General features: G+C 40.7%; 1 protein-coding gene across 1 annotated transcript in view; it reads right to left on the bottom strand.

The window, feature by feature from the left end:
- The window catches only part of ush2a (Usher syndrome 2A (autosomal recessive, mild)), a 440,168-nt gene that overhangs the window by 54,942 nt on the left and 361,104 nt on the right, over positions 1 to 24,122 (bottom strand). The window contains exons 58-60 of the mRNA XM_049464244.1: positions 21,713 to 21,870; positions 15,545 to 15,703; positions 13,917 to 14,079 (exon numbers count right to left, since the gene is read on the bottom strand). Coding sequence (XP_049320201.1) covers positions 13,917 to 14,079; positions 15,545 to 15,703; positions 21,713 to 21,870 — 480 coding nt within the window. The remainder of the gene's footprint in view (positions 1 to 13,916; positions 14,080 to 15,544; positions 15,704 to 21,712; positions 21,871 to 24,122) is intronic.

The raw sequence follows: 24,122 nt of genomic DNA, 5'->3' as shown, positions 1-24,122 counted from the left end.
TTTCCATGGCCGAGTAGCTCCATTCAAGCCTTACTCTAGGACTCTAGATCAGTGGAGCGTGTTCTCTACAGTGATGAATTACGCTTCTCCATCTGATAGTCTGATGGCTGGAAATCCCTATTGATTAAGAATGTTATGGATGTCACTTTCGCACTATAAGAAGCACTTAAAATCATTTAATTTTCCCAAAAATCTTCAGAGCGCCTTTTAATCCGGTGCACCTTATGTATGAATTTTACCAGTCAGGTATTAAGGAGCAGTAAATCCACTCTGGCTGGAGTAGCATTAGCATTAGCCTCTAACCGCTATTTCTTGTTCAGATGTGAGTATTATCAGCCTGTAGGCTGCTCCTAACCCCGACTAGCACTGCTGGAGCAGCATTAACATTACCCACTAACTGCGCTAGCTCTTTCCCCATTCAGAGGTGAGTACTATAGGCCGGTACGGTATAGCTACGGTACGTGGGACGAATCGCTAGCTGATATCGTCCTGGCTTACCGGAACACTCAGTGTTCTTGGTGTAGTACTGTCGGGCGGCACTAAAGCTAATGCTCCACCTTTAGTGCTGGAGAAATTTGGTTTTCAGTTTTCAGGAGAGAAATCTGTGTTTTTTTTATTACAGTTTTGTTTACTTAGCTAAACTTTACTTAACTTAGTTAGCTACTCCCCCACCACCCAGCAGTGAGACCTGTTGAATTAAAAGTTCCTTATAGTGTCTCTTAAAATGTGACTTATAATCCAGTGCGCCTTATGTAAGAAAATAGACGTTTACTGATAGTCAAATCAATAGCCTTATAGTGTGAAAAATACAGTGTACACTTTTGACAGAACAATGTACTGCATATGACAGGGATTAGTTTTTTAGAAGCAAAGCAAAGTGATTTAAAATTTAAATGCTCTGTTGTTATACTCAATGTTTAAAAGCTGTATTGTTACTTAAACAATAGAGAATTAGTCATTTTTTTGCAGGCATAGGATGATACTTGTGGTTGCAAATCAGGCCTGGAAATTCTTCAGTCAAAGACAGCTCTACTGAAATCACTGCTCAGGTTGAGAGTACGGCACTTGACTCGTGGGCGGAGGCGAGGCAGACGGAGGCGGGGGTGAGGGCAGGGGCATGGCGCTGGGCTCTGTGCAGGGCAAGCTTCGTTAATTCCCCCACATTAGAAGCAGGGCCTCCATGCTGCTGCAGGAAATGACATTGGGCTCAGCTAATGTGGCCCCTGCCGGCCCCACTCGTCCCGCCACTCCCTAATCCTGCCCAGCGCATTCAAATCAAGACAAACAGTGAGCGGCGGGGGAGAGCAGGAGCGTACACAGTGCGTCTAAACTACAGCACACAGCGGTGAACAGCGGCCACACAGCCACACACATAAATACACAAATACACAAAGCTGAACCGCACGTGCCTGGAATAATAGATTACAGGATACAAAACAGAATACAGAACGCATTTCTGAGATCATTTAGAACTTTTTACACAGGAACACACAACGGGACTGGGTGCAGCTTAAAATAGGTAAATTAATTAATTTATTCAGAAAGTGTGTCCACAATCATTTGGAGATGTAAATATTCTTACTATACAAATTTAAATATGTCATACAATTTGGACCTAATATCAAATAAGGTAAGATTTCTCAACATGCTAAATACAATTTAGCCTTTATTAGACTTTATTAGATCAATTTAGACAGATAATGATTTTTTCTATATAATTATTTAAAAAAATTGATATACAGCTCTGGAAAATGAGAGACCACTTAAAAGTGATGGGTTTCATTAAATTCCACAAATCGAAAACCGCTGGAATATAATCAAGAGGTCAAACCAAGCTGAACAGCTTGTATTTTTGTACCAGGAGTGGGATATGTTATCCAAAAGCAGTGTGTAAGACTGGTGGAGGAGAACATGTCAAGATGAATAAAAACTGTGATTAAAAAACAGGGTTATTCCACCAAATATTGATTTCTGAACTCTTAAAACTTGTTTCCTTTGCATTATTTGAGGTCTGAAAGCTCTGCATATTTTTTGTTATTTCAGCCATTTCTCATTTTCTGCAAATAAATGCTCTAAATGACAATATTTATATTTGGAATTTGGGAGAAATGTTATCCGTAGTTAATAGAATAAAACAACAATGTTAATTTTACTAAAACATGTACCTATATATAGCAAAATCAGAGAAACTGATTCAGAAACTGGTCATTTATTTTTTTCCAGAGCTGTATCTATATATTCAGTCATATTATACCTTGCATCGTGCAATACCATATGTATTTAGTGTAAGTTATTGTTTATGTATATTGTTTAAGTTAATTGTGTATTTTCTATTTTATTACTTATTCCACTCTATGTTGTAAATATTGAGTGTGAAATTGCACTCAAGTTTTTTCACTCATCTATACACCTGTACTCTTGTGATGTGACAAAAAAGCTGGGATAAGCTGGGAAGTTATCGAATATATTGACCACAATAATGCTCTTGTCGTCAAATGCAATCACAACCACTTCTTTTCATTGCTTTGTACATGTAATGTGCAATAATAAGTACACAGACAATAGACAGACAGATTGTTAGACAGATGCAAATCTGTCATTGCTCAGCACCAGTACAATGCAAAAAAAAAAAAAGTGAAAAATTAAAATCAAGCAACCAACCTTTATATTGATAGGTTAAGAAGTAGTATATTTACAGTTTTTTTTCTTTCACTTCCCCCTTGGGAAAAGTATCTTTAGATCAGTGGTGGATGCTGGTCTTTCAAGGAGGGGAAGCTCAATTTTGGCCTACATCTTAACATATGTAGTTTTATTTCTACAAAAATTCTACTCTCCCTGAGATGTTTTTTTTTTTTTTTTGTAAACAAAAGGCATTATTTTCAAGTTTTCACTACACAAAAGGTACCCATTCTTTACATTAAACAATTACATAAAAAGACGCTATGACATGAATAAACATAAAATGATCAGTAAAAAAAAAACATTACGCAAAATCTTTAAAGTTGGTAAAGGACAAAATGCAGGTAAATTTAGTTCCTTTTTGGACAGTTTTAATTTCCTTGAATAATCCCTTTATTAATTTAAATTATTTAAATTCTTTTTAATGATAATACAATATTAGTCGTTTTTATCAAAGAAAATGTCGCTTATAAGGATTAGGAAAGTCTCAGGTTCAACTCCTATCACGGAGTTTTACACTAAAAGAACGCTGATTCGCTTATTTCGCTGTCAATCAAAAAGGGACTCCGCCTCAGACAGATCATCCAATCATCATGCAGAAGCTGCGCGTCCGGGCCGGCCGAGGCCAGCCCACTGCTCCATAGACCCCCAGAGACGCTGAGCGTCCGATGGCCGGGACAAAGCCCAGCATTTATCCAATGACTCGTCTCGCTTTGCTCCGCTATTGAGCTCTGTGCACTGTTTAAAGCAGCGCTGTGAAGCTGCGGGAATGAGTGAGAGGAAAGCCGCGGCTTTCTTAGAGCAATCGCCACTGCTTTAGATATATTGTCTTTTCAGCTACAGCTGTATTTTAGCAAACTTATACACTGTGATATATCTGTTTTATTGCTCTTTTATATTTGCATTGTTCATTGTAATCTTCATGTTGTTTTTAGGTAGACAATTTCAAGATCTGTCCAGGGACAGCCTTTAGGCTAATTCTGGTGCATTTACAGTAATGTTAATTAATGAACACTGTCCCTGTTAAATAAACTATTAAATAAATACATTTAAATAAATCTCAGAGTGCTAAAACACTATCATGCCAGGAATATATATGAATGTTTGGCAGTATTTGAATTTTCACCTTTTAAAAGACACATCCTATCCAGTAAAAACACTTCCAAGTCACGCTAAGACTATTCTTTCCAATGCATGCTGGGTCTTTTCCTCTCTTGGTTTTCAGGTGACCGTAAACCATTCCTATTCTCCTCTCCCGACGTGAGTCTGCTAGCGTGAGGGCTTTAGTCAAGGGCAGCACGGCGTGTTGACCAATGTCATCCATATGCGAGGTCAGTGAATCCGACGCCAGCGTAAATCTTGAGGAAATATCATTAGCATACCCGCAGAGGCCCCGGTGTTTAGAGCGCTCGTGGCCGGATTTGATTTGAGCCCCGATTTGGGATCGGATAAATGCAGACAAATACGATATGAACACTCGCCCCGTCGAGGGGTCGCCCGATCCACCGCGGCTTTAAAAGACTGGGTTTGTCACCGCGCCTGTTTATAGTAATACCCCAGATCAACATTACATTATACACAGATCCATCCGTTTATCCCGTGTTGACTTTGGGCCGTCCCCACAGGGATCTGTTATTTGTCCTTCAAATGTTGAATTATAAATGAACTGGGCGTGGTGAGTTTTACTGGGATAGTTTCTGATACACTGGAGAACTGTTAAGGCAGATTTTTACCAGATGCGTGAGCGTTGCAGAACGGCCTCTGCCATCCGTCAACACTCACCGGTTGCGTTTGTGGTGCCGGACAGGGAACACAAGATCTCAGAAAATCGTGAGATATAACAGGATGCAGGGACGTGCACAGGAATCTTGAAGGGCAGTTGCTCTAACCTGAAGAAAGGCCAAAAAAAAAAAAAGTTTCTCTCTATCCTGTATTCGTCTCTTTTCCGTGTGTATTTAGAATTTTCTGAATTAACACAACGTGCATGTGAAAAATTCGAATAGTTCTGTATGTCCCTCATTCAACTTGCTTGAAAAAATGAAATGTTATCAGCTGCATGTAACTAGTTTTGTACTAGTTTTTTAGCCTCCCACAAAACAACCTGAGCCATGTAAAACGCTGACTGCAAGCTAGCTGGCTGTCGGCACGTGGCACAGTAGGTGGCTGTCAGATTATTTAGGATCACTAAACGTCCTAAACTCGATGACATCGGATTTTAGAGAAGTTGATTGTGATCATGTCTTGTAATACTGTGAAGGCTACATTTCAAGCTCACCTTCAGCGCAGTCGCTCTACTCCCACGGCATCTTCAAACTCCTCTGCTAGTCGGCTGAAGCGTCGCTCCGCCGTGTGCTGCGTTTTTTTTTTCTAATGAAGCGTGCTGCGTGTCCCCCGCTACGCCCGCGCCCCTCCTTTTCGCCTATCTCTCGAGGTGTCTGAATCTGAATGATTGACTCTGAAAACTTTGTTTTACGAAACTTCAATCAAAATTACGAATTATAAAGAAAATCTTGTTGAAATATGAAATCATATTTGCCTATATTATTTTTTCCACTCCCTCGGAAGGGCAATATCAGCCAAGGACGGCAAAAGGGCAGTTGCCCAAGCACAATGGGCCATAGTGTCTGCACGTCACTGACAGGATGTGTTTCTATAAAAGGAAAAGTTTCCATTCTGAAGGATAGTAGAACAACTTGATGCTGACCTGCTGATACAAGTACAGTATTGATTAATATACTCAACTGGGGATAAACTAAACTAAACAAATTCATTCTACCATTTTGAAGTGTTTGAATATAAGTGTTTGAATGAAGGAATATAATAATATAAATAATATTAATGACAGTGATAATACAGTAATTAATTCAATCATTTTGTTTTTTAAGTCTTTATCCGCCTTGTGCTCTTCTCCGGAGGCTCCAGAACCCCACAGCTGTGATAGAGCCGGAACACAGTGCAGCTGAAACCGGTGAAAGCACACAGATTCAAGGATTCAAGGATTCAAGGATTGACTAGAATTGAAACGTATCAGCTCCACTGCCGCGCCGGAGAGCAAACGCAGCACTCACGCATCTGGTGTGAGTCCGCCTTTACACAAAACGTTGTGTTTTAATCAGTGAGAGGATCTCACATCAGTTCATAAGATTTTTTACATTAACACATTAACATTTAAAAGCTTAATAGTGGTGTAGTACTTAAGTCTAATCTCAGCCTCAAAACCATAAATGAGCAGTCAGTCTCTGTCTCCGTCTCAATCTCAGTTGGAATCAGTCTAGTCTCGGTCTTGGGGAGAGTCCACAGGTCTGTCTAAGGTAATGTTCATTAGAAACTGAAGTTTCGGGGGGCGCTAGTGAGCAGGATATGGAGTGAGACGCATGTTTTGGTGCTCCTGCAGAACTTCGAATTTTAATGGCTTTACCAACATTAAAACTGACCTAATATCCAGTTAAAACAACATTAAGGCGTCCAAGACCTGATTTAGGGTGAAAAATGCACATGAATGGCGGCAAAACTTCGGAAATACAGCTACACTCCGTCGAGGCCTACACCTCCTGCGACGCGCAGCACTCAAGGTAGTTCAAGCCCAGCCTCGCCCTCACAGACTGAAACTGAAGCCTCAGGTATGATGGCCGAAGCGATCAAGTCTGATATCCTGTCCTCTTTGAGAGAAGATATCTCTAAGATAATAAAAGAAGAACTAAAGCGAGCATTTGCTGAGGATTTTAACTCTCTGAAAAGTGAGATACAAGCTGTGAGATTGGAAATCAGCAGTAGCGCGGCCGCAATCCGTTCTGAAGTGGATCGCATGAAGATGGACTTTACGGATATGGCGGGAGGGCTATCCACATGGTCGGACGAGGTAACCTCGCTACAAACTGCGGTAACCTGCCTTCAGAGTCAAGTTGAAAAGCTCAAAGAAAAGAATGAGGATTTGGAGGGCAGGATGAGAAGGGGCAATATTCGGATAGTCGGCGTGGATGAACAACCGGAGTCAAGCTCTCCCGTGGCCGTCTCCAAACTTCTTAAAGAAGACTCCGCATTACATACAGAAATGAGGAAAAGGAATTCCTGGATGCTACAGAAGCCTTGGAATATGTGCAGAAGAACATCATCCCTGAGACGGAAAAGTAACATTTTACTATTTTTGCCGGTTTCGGTAGGAATAAACATATGTGCACAGAAACCCTGACGTATAATTATTCCACCTGGAAGGCAGTTGTATTCCAGCTGTGGGCATGACTTTTAAATCTTGTGCACGTACATTTATATTTATGGACGCTATTTTCAACTGTGGGTAAGCTTAATACTATGCGCCATCCTTTCATTTTATCGTACTTATATTATTTTCCTAACCTTGTAATTGGACGCATAAAGCCTTATACATTAACAACTGGATATATTTTCTGAGCAGTGTTTACTGCTATATGCCATTGTGTCTGTTTGTTTAAAAATGCGAAGGTTCTGTGGAGACCTGAATAGTGCTGAATCTTTGTATCTTAGCACACAACCAATACAGTCAAATAATATCTAGACTGTATTCTTTGCCGCGTGTTACTTTTGCGGCCCGGGACTAGGTCCCAACCTCTTGTTCAGTGTGACCGTGAGCTCAGGCTTACACTGTTTTCTTGTTATAGTTTTGCTGATCCTAATGTTCCCCCAGGATCCTGCGTTAATAATAAGGGCAATAAGGTTAACATATAATTCCTTTATCCAAGTACTTAAGTTGAAGCCAAGAGTATACAGTATATTCATGTTGAGCAGATTTTGTATGATTCACTCCCCTTTTTTCTTTTCTTTCTTTTTATTTTATCCTCCCATGCATAAGTTCAGCTACAAAACCATACTAACAGTTATATATTCCCATCAAGTACAGACTGTAAACAATAGTTAATGGACTCAATTAAAATTATAACCTATAATGTTAAAGGTCTTCATAGTCCTATAAAAAGGAAGAAAATTCTAAATCAGTTCTAAACAAGCAAACTGCCAAATAGCATTTTTACAGGAAACTCACCTATCTGATAGTGAACATGATAAGCCTAAAAAATCCTGGGCAGACAAAGTATATTATTCATCACATAAGACGGGAAGAAAAAGGGGTGTATCTATTCTAATTCATAGGCAAGTTAATTTTACACTATCATCCATACATAAAGATACAGAGGGGCGATATATTTTGATAAATGGATGGATTGATGGCACCGAAATATCTCTTATGAATGTATATACCAAATGAGGATGATCCTGAATTTATTAAGGTAACTTTCAGCAATGTGATAAAGTATAGCTCTGGGCTTTTAATGATGGGAGGGGATCTAAACTGTGTTATGTCACAGCATATGGATAAACAACCCAAATCGGAAGGTCATCTTCAGAAAATGAGTAAAATGCTTAGACATCAATCTCTTGAACTAGGTCTTGTGGATGTGTGGAGAAGTAAATATCCACAAAATAGAGACTTTACATACTACTCTTGTAGACATTCATCCTATTCCAGAATTGATTATTTCTTCACCCCAAAAGTAGAATTGCATAGAGTAGTGGACATAGAAATATTACCTTTTACTATTTCTGATCATTCACCCATGGCACTTAAGTGGGATCTAGGCCAAAGACCAATCTCTAAACAGTGGAGACCTAATGCTTCTCTGCTCAATGATAAGGAGTTTACCACTTTCATTATTGCAGAGCTTAATTTCTACCTAAATACTAATAACACACCAGGAACATCACCTCTTATACTGTGGGACTGTGCTAAGGCATACATAAGGGGCCGTATTATTTCATATACTTCTGCTAAGAAACGAAATATGAGTGCCAAGCAGCAGGAAAATATAAGGGAATTGGAGAAACATCATAAACGAAATGCTTATCCTGATCTCATTAAAACTCTTAAAGATGCACGCAGAGAACTTAATAGTCTATTATCAGAGATGATTGAGGGAAATTTAAGATTTACTAATCAGCGATACTATGAATATGGTAACAGAGCAAGTAAATTATTGGCATTTACATTAAAAAACAGCAATCATCTAATATAGTACAAAAAATAAAATCTAGTAACTCTGGATTCCACACAAAGCCGGATAAGATTGCAGAGTGCTTTGCAGAGTTTTATGAATCTCTTTACAAAAATTTGGAAACTTGCTCTGATGATATGCAAATCGAAACATTTTTAAAAGACATAGAACTGACAGAATTAACAGAGTCAATGGCTGAGGAATTGGATGAACCAATAGAGGAATGGGAAATCAAGGAAGCAATTTCTACTCTAAAAAATAACAAAAGCCCTGGGCCTGATGGATTTATTAATGAGTTTTATAAAACTTAAAAAGATATCTTATCCCCCTTATTATTAAAGGCATATCATCAGTCGCTAGAGTTAAAGACAATGGCCCCTTCCTGGAAGGAAGCAACAATAGTGGTTATACATAAAGAGGGCAAAGATCCTACTGAATGCCAGTCCTATAGGCCAATATCGTTATTAAATGCAGATTTGCGCATCTTGACAGGAATCTTGGCCAGACGGGTCAGTAAAATAATTCCCAAAATTATCCACCCAGATCAGACTGGTTTTATTACTGGAAGATACTATGGAGATAATATTAGACGACTACTCAATATAATGTCCCATCAAAAAAATCTAGGAGAAGAAGCAATAATTTTATCATTAGATGCCCAAAAGGCTTTTGATAGAGTATCGTGGCAATATAGTTAACGGATACAGGTCAGATAAATTTACACTGGAGCGTGGATGCAGACAAGGCTGTCCTCTCTCGCCCCTTCTGTTCGCTATTAGTATTGAGCCACTGGCACAGCTAGCAATAATATTAAGGGAATAACAATAAATACAGAAGAGCATAAACTATCTCTATATGCGGATGACGTACTACTTTATTTGACAGAACCAACTACAACAATACCACATTTAAAAAGTCTTATTCTGCAGTATGGATATTATTCAGGATACAAAATTAACGTGGAAAAAACAGAAGCAATGGACATTAATGTGCATTGCTTCCAAAGTGGATTTAAATGGCCTACAGAGGGTATTAAGTATCTAGGTATATATATCCCTATGTCCACGCAAAATTTATATGATGCCAATTATAAGAAAATAACCCGGAGAATTAAAAATGACCTGAATCGATGGTCTACACTTCCTCTCTCTTTGCTAGGTCGTATTGAAAGTATACGTATGAACATATTGCCCAGACTACTTTATTTATTTCAGATGCTGCCTATTGAAATTCCAAAGTCCTCATTTGATTATTGGGATAAACTGATCTCCCAATTCATATGGCAGAGAAAGCGGCCAAGAATTAGGCTTAAAATGTTACAACTGTCTAAGTCAGATGGTGGTCTAAAACTTCCTAACTTGAGATATTATTTCTGGGCTGCACAGATAAAACCTTTAATAATGTGGATTAAGAATAGCACATGGACACGATGGCTTAATATTGAAAAAAGCGTGTGCCCGGAACCCCTAAAAAATCTGCCATTTATGGATATTTCTGTAAAAGAGATGGGAGAATGGACAGCAGTAACCCTAAAGATATGGAAAAAAATACAAACGCTATTTATCATAACAATATCATCTTTAACAAATATTGGACATATGAAGATGTTTACACCAAATTGTCTGGATGCAGGGTTTAAAAAGTGGTCGGAGCATGGATTAAGTGAAATACATCAAATATTTAGTGATGGAAACCTTAAGACATTTGAACAGTTAAAAATGGAATTTGATCTCTTAAAAACAGACTTTTTTAGATACCTGCAATTAAGACATTTCTTAACTACACATAAAGAATGGGAAAAACTCTTAAAACCTAGCCTAATAGAAAAATATTTAATTGAGTCACAAAAGGGAAGGGAGGGGCGAATAATAAGTAAATTATATCAGTTATTCTTGTTAATGAATCTAGATATTAAACAGAGATGGGAATTAGAAATAAACATAGATATAACACAGGACACATGGAAGGAAATATGTACAGAGGCAAATTTAGTGACAAATTCAAATACGTGGAGGGAATTCAAGTGGAAAGTAATCACTAGATATTTTCGAACACCTGCAATTTTATCAAAGATGGGCCCAACACATAGTAGTGTGTGCTGGAGACACTGTGGAACACAAACTGGAAATCACACTCACATATTCTGGCTCTGCCCTAAACTACAGATTTTTTGGAAGGATGTGTATGATGCTCTTAAAGAAGTGTTCCAACAGGATATCCCACAAGATCCTACAGTGGCATTACTGGGAGTTATTCCCAATGGTGTGGTCGGGAGGTCCAAAAAATATTTACTTGGAATATTATTTACAGTAGCTTTGAAATGCATTACAATTAAATGGATGAACCCAGACCCCCCAACATACAATCTATAGATACAAAAACTATGGGATGTCTATCAGATGGAACAAATAACATATACACTAAGGCTTCAAAAACGGATCTTTACCAAGCAGTGGGGCCCTGTTGAGCATCTAATTATACAATAAGGAATTTTACTATGTGTATTAGCGGTACCATTGATCTTTGTGGTGCATCTCTTATTTGTACATTTCTTTTTGAATGCTCAGTGTGTATGTGGCTGTGAACTACTCAGGAGTGGATTTTTATTTATTTATTTATTTATTTATTTATCTTTCTTTTTATTGCATTCATCTTGTACTTTTTATATACTGCCTAAAATTGATGTGAATAATGCAAAATACTGGAGAAAGGAATGTATAGAATTGTATTTGTATTATATTATATTGTACTATGTAAAAAAAAAAAAAAAGTTAAAAAAAAAAAAGAAACTGAAGTTTCTTCAACAGTTTTTGCTTAGTAGTTATCTTTAATATAATAATAAAAAAAAAAAAAATATATATATATATATATATATATATATATATATATATATTCAGTGTTTTCCTACATTGTAAATGAATACTAAAGTAATTCAGACTATAAAGGAAGATATAAAAAATCATGTCAAACCATCACAAACCAAAATGAGGGATGGTAAGCATTCGTCTTTCACCTACCTGTATACCTGCTGCTACTGTAAAGTAATTAACCTGATTAAATAAACCTGATTTGAACTGGCTGGGAGGAGGAACTGTGTGCATATATGTGTGTCAGAGAGGGAGAGAAAGAAAGAAAGAGAGAGAGAGAAAGAGAGAGAGAGAGCATAATGATGGAGTTAGCAGGTCCCTCATGATCTGCTCCTCCACTCTCTATACAGAGTGGTGGCAGCAGTGCCCTCTGACGCTGATGTGATTGTGCAGTGTCAGTGTAAGCTTTCCTCGCTCAGCGCCGGCCGGACCCGGCACGGCATCCTGTGTCATATCGCTCTTTCGAGCGGCTCCGAGTGTGCCTGGAATAATCACAGTCAGCGGGACCGTGTCAGCTTCCATTTAGAGCTGCCCGTCAGAACTACTGCATCCATCTCTCTCTCTCTCTCTCTCTCTCTCTCTCTTTCTCTCTCTCTACTTCTCTCTCTCTCTCTCTTTGTGGCTCCCTCACCCTCCTGCCGCTCTGATATCCACATATAAGCACTCTGCATATAGCTGATTTCGCCTCCACTGCAAGCGTGAGCAGATGCTGACAAGTGTGTGACCAACTGAGATCAGCCTGCTCACCTCAAGGTCACGCTGTAATTACTGATTAATGTTAAAAGCTGATACAGGTAAGCCAGGCTTAAATGCACTGGAATGCACACAAATACAGTACCAGTCAAAAGTTTGGACACACCTCCTCTCATTCATTTTCTTTCTTTTTATGATTTTTTTTTACATTGTAAATATTATAATGAAGACAATATTAAAGCTATACAGGAGCACACGCAGAATACTTTAGTTAATAAAAAGTGTTAAATAAACTAGAATAGGTTTTATGCTTTAGATTCTTCTAAAATTACCACATTTATCTTTGAGGACAAATCTGCACTCTTGGTATTTTATTCTCAGTGTCTTCATGTGGGAGAGTCACCTGGAATAGTTTTCTCGGCAGCTTGAAAGAGTTTCTGGAGGTGCTGAACAATAGCTGCTGCTTTTCCTTCATGCTGTGAAGCTCCAGCTCATCCCAAATTAATCACCTCAAATCACCATCTCAGTTCATCAGGTTTAGATCAGGGGATTAATGTGAAGGAATAACACTTTTACTGTTTACTACGTAATTTTATATGTGTCCCTTAATTGTTTCCATGTCTGTAATATTAATCTACAATGTAGAAAATAAAATAAAGAAAGAAATAAAGAAAAAAAACGGATGAGATGTGTGTTTTAATGTTTGACTAGTACTGTACACTCACTTAAAATAAGAACCATATAACAGTTAAAGAAAAAAATGTGTAATACAATTGTTACCAAACAAAAAAGACTTGAAGGCATCAACCGACAGGAATGAAGCTTATTGGGTAGTTGTGCCAGCCTGTCATGTAGTGACTCAGGATGGCAATGGGTCATATTCAGTGATAAGTCTGTATTTGTCTCGGTGGAGATGAATCCATGTGTGGAGGCCCTGTGATTAGTGGCCAGATCAATGATTTGTTGTCACGTATCACATGTCCAGAAGCCTCACTGTGTGGGGTGTAATTTTATATGATGTCAGATCACCTTTGGCCTTCAGGCAATTTAACAGCCCAACTTTACATTAATAAAAGGCCTTTTCTGATTTCAACAGGACAATGCCCATCCACACACTGCTGCTGTCTTAAGAGCTTGCCTTGAAGAATCTGCAGATACTATATCATGACCAGCCGCTACACTAGACTTTCCTTGATTGAAAATGTGTGGGATGCTATTGGACGCTCTATCAAGACTCCTAAACCTCTACCGCACAATCTGCAGGAACTGTGTAAGAACATTAGAGCTGCATGGGCTGGATTATCTCAGGACTCCTTTGCCTTTCGCACAACTTCTGTATGTGAAGCTCAAAAATATGACTAAACAATTTTGATTATTCACTGTTCCTGGTAAAATGTATCTTTCTAATGAATGGTTTTGAATGTATTTGTTTATTAATAGTTATCAATGAGGTAGTTAACAGTTTAATTTAAAAAAATATTATACCATTAATTTAAAGCCCAATCAAAAGGCAAAATGAGATTTTGCTAGTTATTGATCTTATTCACATTGGAGGTTTTAATACAAAGTAGAAAAAGATGCCCCCCCCCCCCTTCTTGTCATGGAAAAGGACATGTATAAAATATAATGTAATAAACTCAGCTCAACAGAACATTACCTGTATATGAAGTACATGGTGATCAGGCCGTTGGGTTTGTGTGGAGGAATCCAGCGCACTTCTATAACTGCAGCTCCGGCTGCACTGAGCTCAGGAGGATCCAGAGCCTGGGGGGCTACTTCAGACGTCCGGACAGAGACCCCAGGACCTACACCACAGCCCTCTACAAGGACATGCAGAAACACACACACACACACACTCTTTGGTAAATCACAAAAAGACTGTCTAAACCAAGCAGATCTGTCTAATCATCAACAACTCAACTCTACTTAATTAATGTGTAAGAGTGTCAGGCTGATAACAGCAGAACAAATCTAATCCAGTCCTAAACCTAGCCTGAAACACCCACCTACCCACCACGTCTATTACAACTTTAGCCTTCAGTGTAGTGCTGTGTAGTATACCGGTTTATTTGGTATACCAGAGAGGAAATTAGAACCGGTTAGCATTTTTCACATAATGCTATACCACTAGAGGCGCTGCAGAGCGCTGTGTAGAACAGCACCACCAAAGAAGTACACAAGCAGTGCAGGACAGCTAGCGCTAGCCAGTTAGCATAACAAGCTAACACACTGTAGTAACGGCAGCTCAGCTCTGTGGAGCCTCACACTGTCCTGCCTGGAGAAACATGAGAGCAGAACTCCTGAAGATTCTGCTCCTTACAATATGAGTAACTATAGCCCTGTTTAAATACATTAATACTGTAGCTTAAAGGATGATATTAATGTTAACTGGAGAACCAAGGGCATTGTGATAAACTGATAAACAGCTGCTTAAATACTTTAATGCCTCTAATGACTTCAATAATAACTTATATGGTAAATTGATAATAATAACGTGTGTCTATCTTCTGCAATAGAGCTTTTAAGAAATACTGAATAATTTAAATATTTATGTTTTGAGTATCTTAGGTATGTTAATAGTGTTTATGGAAGGTCTGTTGTTTATATTCTTCAGCTGTTTTTCTGCTAATAAAGTCTGATTTCTTGTGTAATTTTGTGTGACAAAGTAAACCCAATACTAATCCAAGCCTTAATTTAAAGCCTTGGTATTTTATATTATATGTACTCTAACAGTACAGTAAGTCACAAACCCATATTGTAAAAGCCTAGTTGTGCAAAAAAAATAAAAAAATCATAATAATAAAAAACACTGTGATATGCCGTGAAACATTTTTTTTTGCTACTGTGGTCAAAATCTGCTTCTGTTTCTGCTCCTTTCTCCCAGAGTTTCTTGTAAATGTCCACCATAAGCATGTGGGAGAATAATCTTTTAAGAGATGTAGTTGATGTCTTGGAGATCTTGCAGTCTTTATTTCCAGTCATAAAAATTACTTTAACATAGTTCTTAGATGTGAGAGAATGTCAGAAAAAGTATTTTCAACTTCTAGTGTAGAGTTGGCATTGAGATCAGCTTATTTTAAAGCTAATCAGTTTCTAAAGAATAAAATATCGGATTGGTTTTGAAGATTTCAATTCAAACAAATAAATAAATCAAGTAAACTAAAATATGTATATCAATATAATAAAATATAATGAAAAATCACATTAGATTAATTTAATAAGAAATGTTGTTAATAAGTAAAGAAGACAGTGGGTGACTCAGGTGATTCCCATGCTGGCTGGTACCTGTTTGGCAGGCCTGTACTCTGATGTGGTAGACTGTATACGGGTCCAGTCCGTTCAGCAGCAGAAACCGGTCCTGACCAGCGGGACGGAACAGGGGCCGCTCTGTTCCAGCGTTCAGCAGCAGGTTATACTCCACAGGAAGACTGGAGTTATACACACCTGAGGACAAGCAGGAGTTCATGATCAAAAAGATATGTCTAAAAAAAAAAAAAAAAAATTAAACCTTTAGAACAGTAACAGATCAACTGTTTCAGCATTAGGCTCTCTTTACAAAAGAAGTCCCCAGAACAACGACAAGTGTGTCAGTGTATGCATTTAAATGTATTCCATAGGATTTTGGCTCTTGCTCATGAATATTCATACAAGCAAACATATCGACTCTGATTGGCTAATAGCATTGCGACACCAGGGGATGGACAAGAGTTAGAAACGTTTTAAAATAAAAACATTTTTACACCAATAACAGCTTTTGCAATGACATATGAATATTACTTTACAATAGGTGTAATGCCCTGCTAGTTACTTACACAGAGGTTGGAAGTCCATGTCCAGAAAGTAAAAATACACCCCAGGGTTTTGTTGGCTGAGCCCCCAGGGTGGATTTTCAATTGTACTTTGCTGGTGGTGTTCCATAGACAATTTTTTTACCATTTATTCCTTAGCTCTGAATTACTGAGCAAAGCATATACAACTGATATATTATTTGCAAAAATAATCAGTCCTATAATGTAAACTGACCAATGATGGATGGATAGAGGGTATGTGAAATATTGTACAAGAGATGGGCTACAGTTAGTAAATGTACACCAATGACTTTAGAAAACCATGGAAGCCTTGGTTCCAATCCCTTTCATTCTACAGAAATGATGTCAAAAATACCTGCCATGTTGTCGCTTTTGCAATCTGAATCTGTGCAGTAGAGACCAGAGGCAGAGTCAGACTCCCCTGCTCATTTGGTAAACCCACCCTCTTATTCCAGACCAAGTGTCTCAGACTGCCTTCTTTAAGTTTACAGCACAGTCAAAGAACCATATTTTTTCCACTTGATAGCTCATTGGTGCACTTAATGCATTTTACCAAACCATGCACATTTAATGAAACGAGATGGACAATGGGTGGGGCTTTTTTCTCACTGAAACATATGGGGAGAGACAGAACTAAAGATCATAATGCAACCGTCCATGCTTATATATAGTGCATACATTTCTGTACACCTACTCTAAATCGCAGGCCAGTGAGAAAAATGGACTGTAGTTTAGGTTAGCAAAGAAAAGTAATCATCATTTGGAATATGGCAGAACTGCATTATTTCAACTGTACTGTTATGCATGTATTTACTGTCAGGGAAATATAGCTTTAGTTGCTGTACTAAGCCAGAAAATATATGTTGTTGCTATCGCTCAAATTCCAAGAAATTTTGTGATATCAGAATACTATGACCACCTTAATAGTGTGAATAAACAACCTTGGCTCGAATGACACTAGTGAAAGCTGTATCATGAAGTTTGTTAGGAAACATCTGGAATGTATCCAGAGGCACCGGTGCCTATTCTAACTGCAGAAGAGCACTGAGATCCATCTGATACCAGTGGCCAGTGGCATACCACTGTTAAGCTGTTAAGTCCTCTCTTGGTACACCTTTACTATGGCATCTCTAGAACATCCCACTAAGTAAGTAAAACATCTTGTGTCTAGGACCATTATGCCATTTTGGAAATGTCATGTCTTTTTCCCAGGGAGACTATTTTGCACCCTACTATGACTGACCTGTTTTCGCTTATGTATACCTGCTAAAGACCCTATCATGTGACATTTGGCATCTGAGAACACATTAATTTCCAAACAGGGGTTACTGATATATTAGATTATTGTGATATTGTGCTTTTATGCCATTATACTGTGTTGATTTGCCTGCCTGCCAAAACTGAACTGGATGTAACTGGACTAAATCTACAGTAGGTTTGTAGTAGATTTATGGAAATTATCATAGAGTTAGCATTAGCATTGGGAGCATTGGGTTAGTTACAGCGCTGGCTGTAAATTAAATGTAACTGGACTGAATCTACAGTAGGTTTATAGTAGATTTATGGAAATTATCATAGAGTTAGCATTAGCATTTGGAGCATTGGGTTAATTACAGCGCTGGCTGTAAAGTGAATGTGTTGCACAGAAAATCTCACCCTTGTTTGTAAACTGGCAATTCACAGAGTAAAAAAGACAATGTTTTCTAACCTGTCTGCCTCTGCCTCACTGCCTCTCGCGCTCTGAAAGTCTGCCACACCACATTTGGAGCGAGAGATCTGCACGCTGGCACGGGGCTCTTTGTTAATATTCCCATCACTGGCGCCTTTCATAATTTACAGCAACTGGAGGCTGATAGGTTATTCAACATTTATGAGGCCCGGCGATGTATTCCGAGCGGCCTGATTATCTTTACAAATGAAAAAGTTAAATTATTCAACTTCCTTCATTGCTGTCTCCCCGAGCAGATGTAGTCTTTTGCCCGAGACACAAACCCCGCTCAAATTAGAGGGCGCTTTGATCAGGGCTCTCCTGCCAGAGAGGTTCAATCGCACAGGTCCTTAAGTTCTATTATTTACAACTAATCACTGACTTTGGAGTTTTCCCCCACTTTCAACTCGAATCAGAGTCTAATAAGAAATAACGACACGTAGGAAAGGAAAAAGAACACGCTATCAGACCTGATTCGTCAAGCACGGGCCGGCCTTCCAGAGTCCAGAGCGGGCCGGGCTTTCGCATTCAGACTTAACCAAGCATGAGAGATTGTGGTTCTGAAGCCATACATTTTTTCTTTGTTTCTTTTTTTTATATTATTCTCAGAATGTAAAGTCAATAAATACTCCAGGCTATGTAAATGTTTTTTTCGGCGGGCAGCGGGGCTAGTTAAGGGCTCTTAAGGTGTAATTGAGGCTTCTGGGCAGGTTCTTCTCGTAGGAAAGAGGCCTAATGAGACAATAATAACAAAAGATGGACCATCTGAGGCAGACAATCAGGGCCACTTGAAGGTAGAGCACGAGAATACTCTCTCGCACACACACTCATACGCACACACTTGCACGCATGAGCAGCTCAGTGCTCCCTCTCTTCTCTTCCTCAGCATGTGGACAGTGTAATAGTGTGGGCGTGCAGGGTTTGAATGGGAATGAGCCTGTGTTAGTCTCGACTGAAGCAATACTGAAGCAAACACTGAGGAGGGAGCAGGTTGGGGGGAGTCTGGTGGTGGGTGGGGGGGTGGGGGTATTAATTTGTTTGTTTGCTTCTCCTTCGCTTGTTTGTGTTCGTGCTCTTAGGGTGGGAACGCCGAGCTCTGCCAGCTTTGCGATGCTCAGCGGGACCCTGCGGATCGGCCCACCGCTGCCTGAGTCTGCAAACACACCAGCTGATTGATCAGCGGAGGGCGGAGCAGACACTGAAACTAGAAATGGGGGGAGGAAGTATGTAGAACTGGGCTGTGGCAAAGACAGAATACCTCAGATAAAGCCTAGCTTAGATATAGTGGTTTAAAAAAGTTTGGGTTTTTCTTTATTAAATTATTGGTTGTTCAAATCAGCAATTTCAGTTAAATATATCATATAGCAGATGAACACAGTGATATTTAATAAGTGAAATGAGGTTTATAGGATTTACAGAACAGAAAAATTACATCACTATTTAGTAAATCTTCTTTTTGCAAAAATAACAGCCTCTAAACTCTTCCTATAGCTTCAAATGAGAGTCTGGCTTCTGGTTGAAGGTATTTTGGATCATTCTTCTTTATAGAACATCTCCAGTTCAGTCAGGTTTGATGGTTTCTGATCATGAACAGCCCACTTTAAATCACACCACAGATTTTTAATAATATTCAGGGCTGAGGACTGAGATGATCATTCCAGAATGTTGTACTTGTTCCTCTGCATGAATGATTTAGTAGATTTTGAGCAGTGTTTAGAGTTAAGAGTCGTTGTCATGTTGAAGTATCCAGCCCCGGCGCTTTAACTTCAACTTTCTCACTGATTCTTAAACATTGTTCACAATGACTGGAATATTTTGACCCTCAACTTTAACAAGATTGCCAGTTCCTGCACTGATCACACAGCCCCACAGCATGATGGAACCACCACCAAATTTGCTACTGTGGGTAGAAAGTGTTTGTCTAGGAATGCTGTGCTTAACGTCCTCCAAATAACGCTTGTCTAGATGTGCTTTAGCTTTAGCATACCTCAAGCGACTCAAAAAAGGCTTCTTCTGCAATAATTACTCTCCTATACAGCCTCTCTTTGTTTAAAGTGCTCTGAATAGCTGAACGATGCACAGTGATTTCATCTGCAGCTAGATGATGATGTAGGTCTTTGGAGCTGGTCTGTGGCTCTGTTGACTATGACTGTTCTCACCATCCTTCTCCTCTGCTTATCTGAGATTTTTCTTGTTCTGCCACTTAGGGTCTTAACTAGAACTGTCTGTGGTCTTCCATTTCCTCAATAAGTGTGTATTTAAGTGAAGGTTTTAGGTGACTTTTTGTCTTGTCTTCTTCTCAAATTACCATTGCAACTTCCCATTTCTTTATAGCTATGCATGCATGGTTAAAAAAGTGATGTGTGAAAATAAATTAAACAAACTAAGTGAAGCAGTTAGGATTCTTTGGTTAATGATAACTGGCCATTGCATTATTTATTAGTAGAAATGTGTTTTAGTCTTTAAAAGTGTAGCATAAGTTTTAGTTATAAGGTTTAGTTTTTTTTTAAGATTTGCTATGGAAGTTACAACTAGTCAACAAATAGTAAAAAATAGTTGTGCAACCACAAATGTATGCCCACGTGGCATAGGGCAGAAGCTGTCTAAGTTGGTTTGTGATCACAGCGGACGAGGGCGTGGTTTGGTATTTTAATGGGTTTGTTGAGTAAATTATGTGGCCTCAGTTGCTTGATTCTGCCGCTTCGTGCTTTATAAAATCAGAAAAAAATTACCGTTTCTCATGCAACAGGCCACCCAACTCCTGGTACAAGGAGTCGTCATCTCACGCCTCGACTACTGCAATGCCCTGCTAACTGGCCTCCCGGCCTGTGTAGTAAAACCACTCCAAATGATCCAGATGATCTGGTCTTCAACCAGCCAAAACGGGCACAAAGCTCTTACAATCGCCTGCAGGTGATGACAGAACAACACCTTCCTACCTGCACTCACTCCTGAAGACTTACTGTACCTCCCGGCCGCTGCGCTCCACCAATGAACGTCACCTCGCTTTACCAAACAAACATTCACACAAAGCAATCCAGACTGTTCTCATACAGAGTTCATACCCAATGGTGGAACAAACTTCCTTCCGCTACCAGATCAGGAGAATCTCTCACTATCTTTAATAAACTCCTGAAGACAGAGCTCTTCAAAGAGCACTTACTCTCCTAACACCTCTAACTAACTACCTTCTACTACCAGATCAGGAGAATCTCTCACTATCTTTAATAAACTCCTGAAGACAGAGCTCTTCAAAGAGCACTTACTCTTCTAACACCTCTAACTAACTACCTACTTCTTACCTCATTTCCTTCTTCCCCTTCTTTACTCCTCTATCCCATTATTTCCCCTTGACCTCCTTTAGGCCCTATCTAAAGATGTATTTACCTTTAACTTCTATTACTTTTGTACTTCACTATTGTAAGTCGCTTTGGACAAAAGCGTCTGCCAAATGTAATGTAATGTAAATTAGTGCCTAAACGAGTGAATTAGTTGGGCTCTCTGGGTTTTTCTATCTGTTGCTCTCAACTCACCTTCTTTGGGAGCATGTTTGAAAAAAACTTCAACACAATATCTTAAACAGTAGGAGTTTATGTTGATGCTTGAATGTAAGAAGTGGTGAAGAGCAGAGAGAGGATCACAAACACACTTTAAACAGCCCCCCTTTAATTCACACTAATGCCAGGGAAGCCGTCACCTGGGTTTGAATGTGAAGCTAATTGATTGGCTGCAGTCTTGGCCCAGCCCACTCTGACCACAGTGCACTGCGACAGCAATCGGTCCGCATTAAATTCTTCGCTGTGCTCCTCGTAAATCCCCTCCATCCCTCCTGCGCCCCCCCACACAGACACTCTCTCCGGCCGAGGCATGGATAAATCACCCCTGAGTGAGTGCTAAATAGAGAGGCTGCTTTGTGCATTAGGGTGTAAACATTACCTGGGGGTGACCAGGCGACAAAGACGGAGCGTGGACCCGAGACGTTGACATTATACGGAGCAGGGACCTTCTCTGGGGAGCAGACGGGGGTCTGGATGACATACTTGCTGCTAAGGCTGCTCCCACCATCAGTGCTGGCTTCCAGCTCGTACACGTACCTGCACAGAATAGAAAATTAAACAGCAGCAGTGGGGGTGACTGTCTGAGAGAAATTGAGTTGATGTCAGAAAACAGAAGAACTTATTTTTATGAAAAGTCAATGTCATTTATTAATACATGATCACAAAATATAAAAGTCACCTGTGTTTACAAAATAACCTTAATATCTATAACTCTACTTGGATGTTCAAAACTATGTATCTGCAACTGAAGTAACCGTAAATCAACACTAAATCCTAATTAAAACATTAACCTAACACGTAAATGTAACCCTTTACCCAAATGGGTGTAGGGTCAGGGCTGGGTTTATGGTCAGGACTGGGGGTAGGATCAGGGCTGGGTTTAGGGTCAGGGCTGGGTGTAGGGTTAGGGCTGGGTTTATGGTTAAAGCTGGGTTTATGGTTAAAGCTGGGTTTATGGTCAGGGCTGGGTGTAGCGATAGGGCTGGGAGTAGGGTCAGGGCTGGGTGTAGAGATAGGGCTGGGTGTAGGTTCAGGGCTGGGTGTAGGGTCAGGGCTGTGTGTAGGGTTAGGGCTGGGTTTAAGGTTGGGGTTGGGTTAAGGGTCAGAGCTGGGAGTAGAGTTAGGGCTGGGTTTATGGTTAAAGCTGGGTTTATGGTTAGGGCTGGGTGTATTGTCAGGGCTGGGCGTAGGGTTAGGGCTGGGTGTAGGTTCAGGGCTGGGTGTAGGGTCAGGGCTGGGCGTAGGGTCAGGGTTGGGCGTAGGGTCAGGGCTGGATGTAGGGTCAGGGCTGGGTGTAGGGTCAGGGCTGTGTGTAGGTTCAGGGCTGGGTGTAGGGTCAGGGCTGGGTGTAGGGTTAGGGCTGGGTGTAGGGTCAGGGCTGGGTGTAGGTTCAGGGCTGGGTGTAGGGTCAGGGCTGGGTGTAGGTTCAGGGCTGGGTGTAGGTTCAGGGCTGGGTGTAGGGTCAGGGCTGGGTGTAGGGTCAGGGCGGTGTGTAGGGTCAGGGCTGGGTGTAGGGTCAGGGCGGTGTGTATGGTTAGTGCTGGATGTGTGGTCAGGGCTAGGTGTAGGGTCAGGGCTGTGTTTATGGTTAGTGCTGGGTTTATGGTTAGGGTTGGGTGTAGTGTCAGGGCTGGGTTTAAGGTCAGGGCTGGGTGCAGGTTCAGGGCTGGGTGTAGATTCAGGGCTGGGTGTAGGGTGAAGGCTGGGTTTAAAAGTCAGGGCTGGGTTTATGATCAGGGCTGGGTATAGGGTCATGGCTGGTTGTAGGATTAAGGCTGGTTGTAGGGTTAAGGCTGGGTGTAGGGTCAGGCCTGGATATAGGGTTAAGGCTGGTTGTAGGGTTAAGGCTGGGTGTAGGTTCAGGGCTGGGTGTAGGGTCAGGGCTGGTTGTAGGGTTAAGGCTGGTTGTAGGGTCAGGGCTGGGTGTAGGGTCAGGGCTGGGTGTAGGGTCAGGGCTGGGTGTAGGTTCAGGGCTGGGTGTAGGGTGAGGGCTGGGTGTAGGGTCAGGGCTGGGTGTAGGTTTAGGGCTGGGTGTAGGGTCAGGGCTGGGTGTAGGGTCAGGGCTGGGTGTAGTGTCAGGGCTGGGTGTAGGGTCAGGGCTGGGTGTAGGTTCAGGGCTGGGTGTAGATTCAGGGCTGGGTATAGGGTCAGGGCTGGTTGTAGGATTAAGGCTGGTTGTAGGGTTAAGGCTGGGTGTAGGGTCAGGCCTGGATATAGGGTTAAGGCTGGTTGTAGGGTTAAGGCTGGGTATAGGTTCAGGGCTGGGTGTAGGGTCAGGGCTGGTTGTAGGGTCAGGGCTGGGTGTAGGGTTAAGGCTGGGTGTAGGGTCAGGCCTGGATATAGGGTTAAGGCTGGTTGTAGGGTTAAGGCTGGGTGTAGGGTCAGGGCTGGCTGTAGGTTCAGGGCTTGTTGTAGGTTCAGGGCTGGTTGTAGGGTTAAGGCTGGTTGTAGAGTTAAGGCTGGTTGTAGGGTCAGGGCTGGTAGTAGGGTTAAGGCTGGTTGTAGGGTCAGGGCTGGTTGTAGGGTTAAGGCTGGGTGTAGGTTCAGGGCTGGGTGCAGGGTTAAGGCTGGGTGTAGGGTCAGGGCTGGGTGTAGGTTCAGGGCTGGGTGCAGGGTCAGGGCTGGGTGTAGGGTCAGGGCGGTGTGTAGGGTCAGGGCTGGGTGTAGGGTCAGGGCGGTGTGTATGGTTAGTGCTGGATGTGTGGTCAGGGCTAGGTGTAGGGTCAGGGCTGTGTTTATGGTTAGTGCTGGGTTTATGGTTAGGGTTGGGTGTAGTGTCAGGGCTGGGT

This window comes from Astyanax mexicanus, chromosome 14, assembly GCF_023375975.1.
Source record: "Astyanax mexicanus isolate ESR-SI-001 chromosome 14, AstMex3_surface, whole genome shotgun sequence".
In the NCBI taxonomy this organism is placed as follows: domain Eukaryota; kingdom Metazoa; phylum Chordata; class Actinopteri; order Characiformes; family Acestrorhamphidae; genus Astyanax; species Astyanax mexicanus.
Note: the sequence above shows the minus strand (reverse complement) of the source record. Positions and strands in the feature narration are given on the sequence as shown.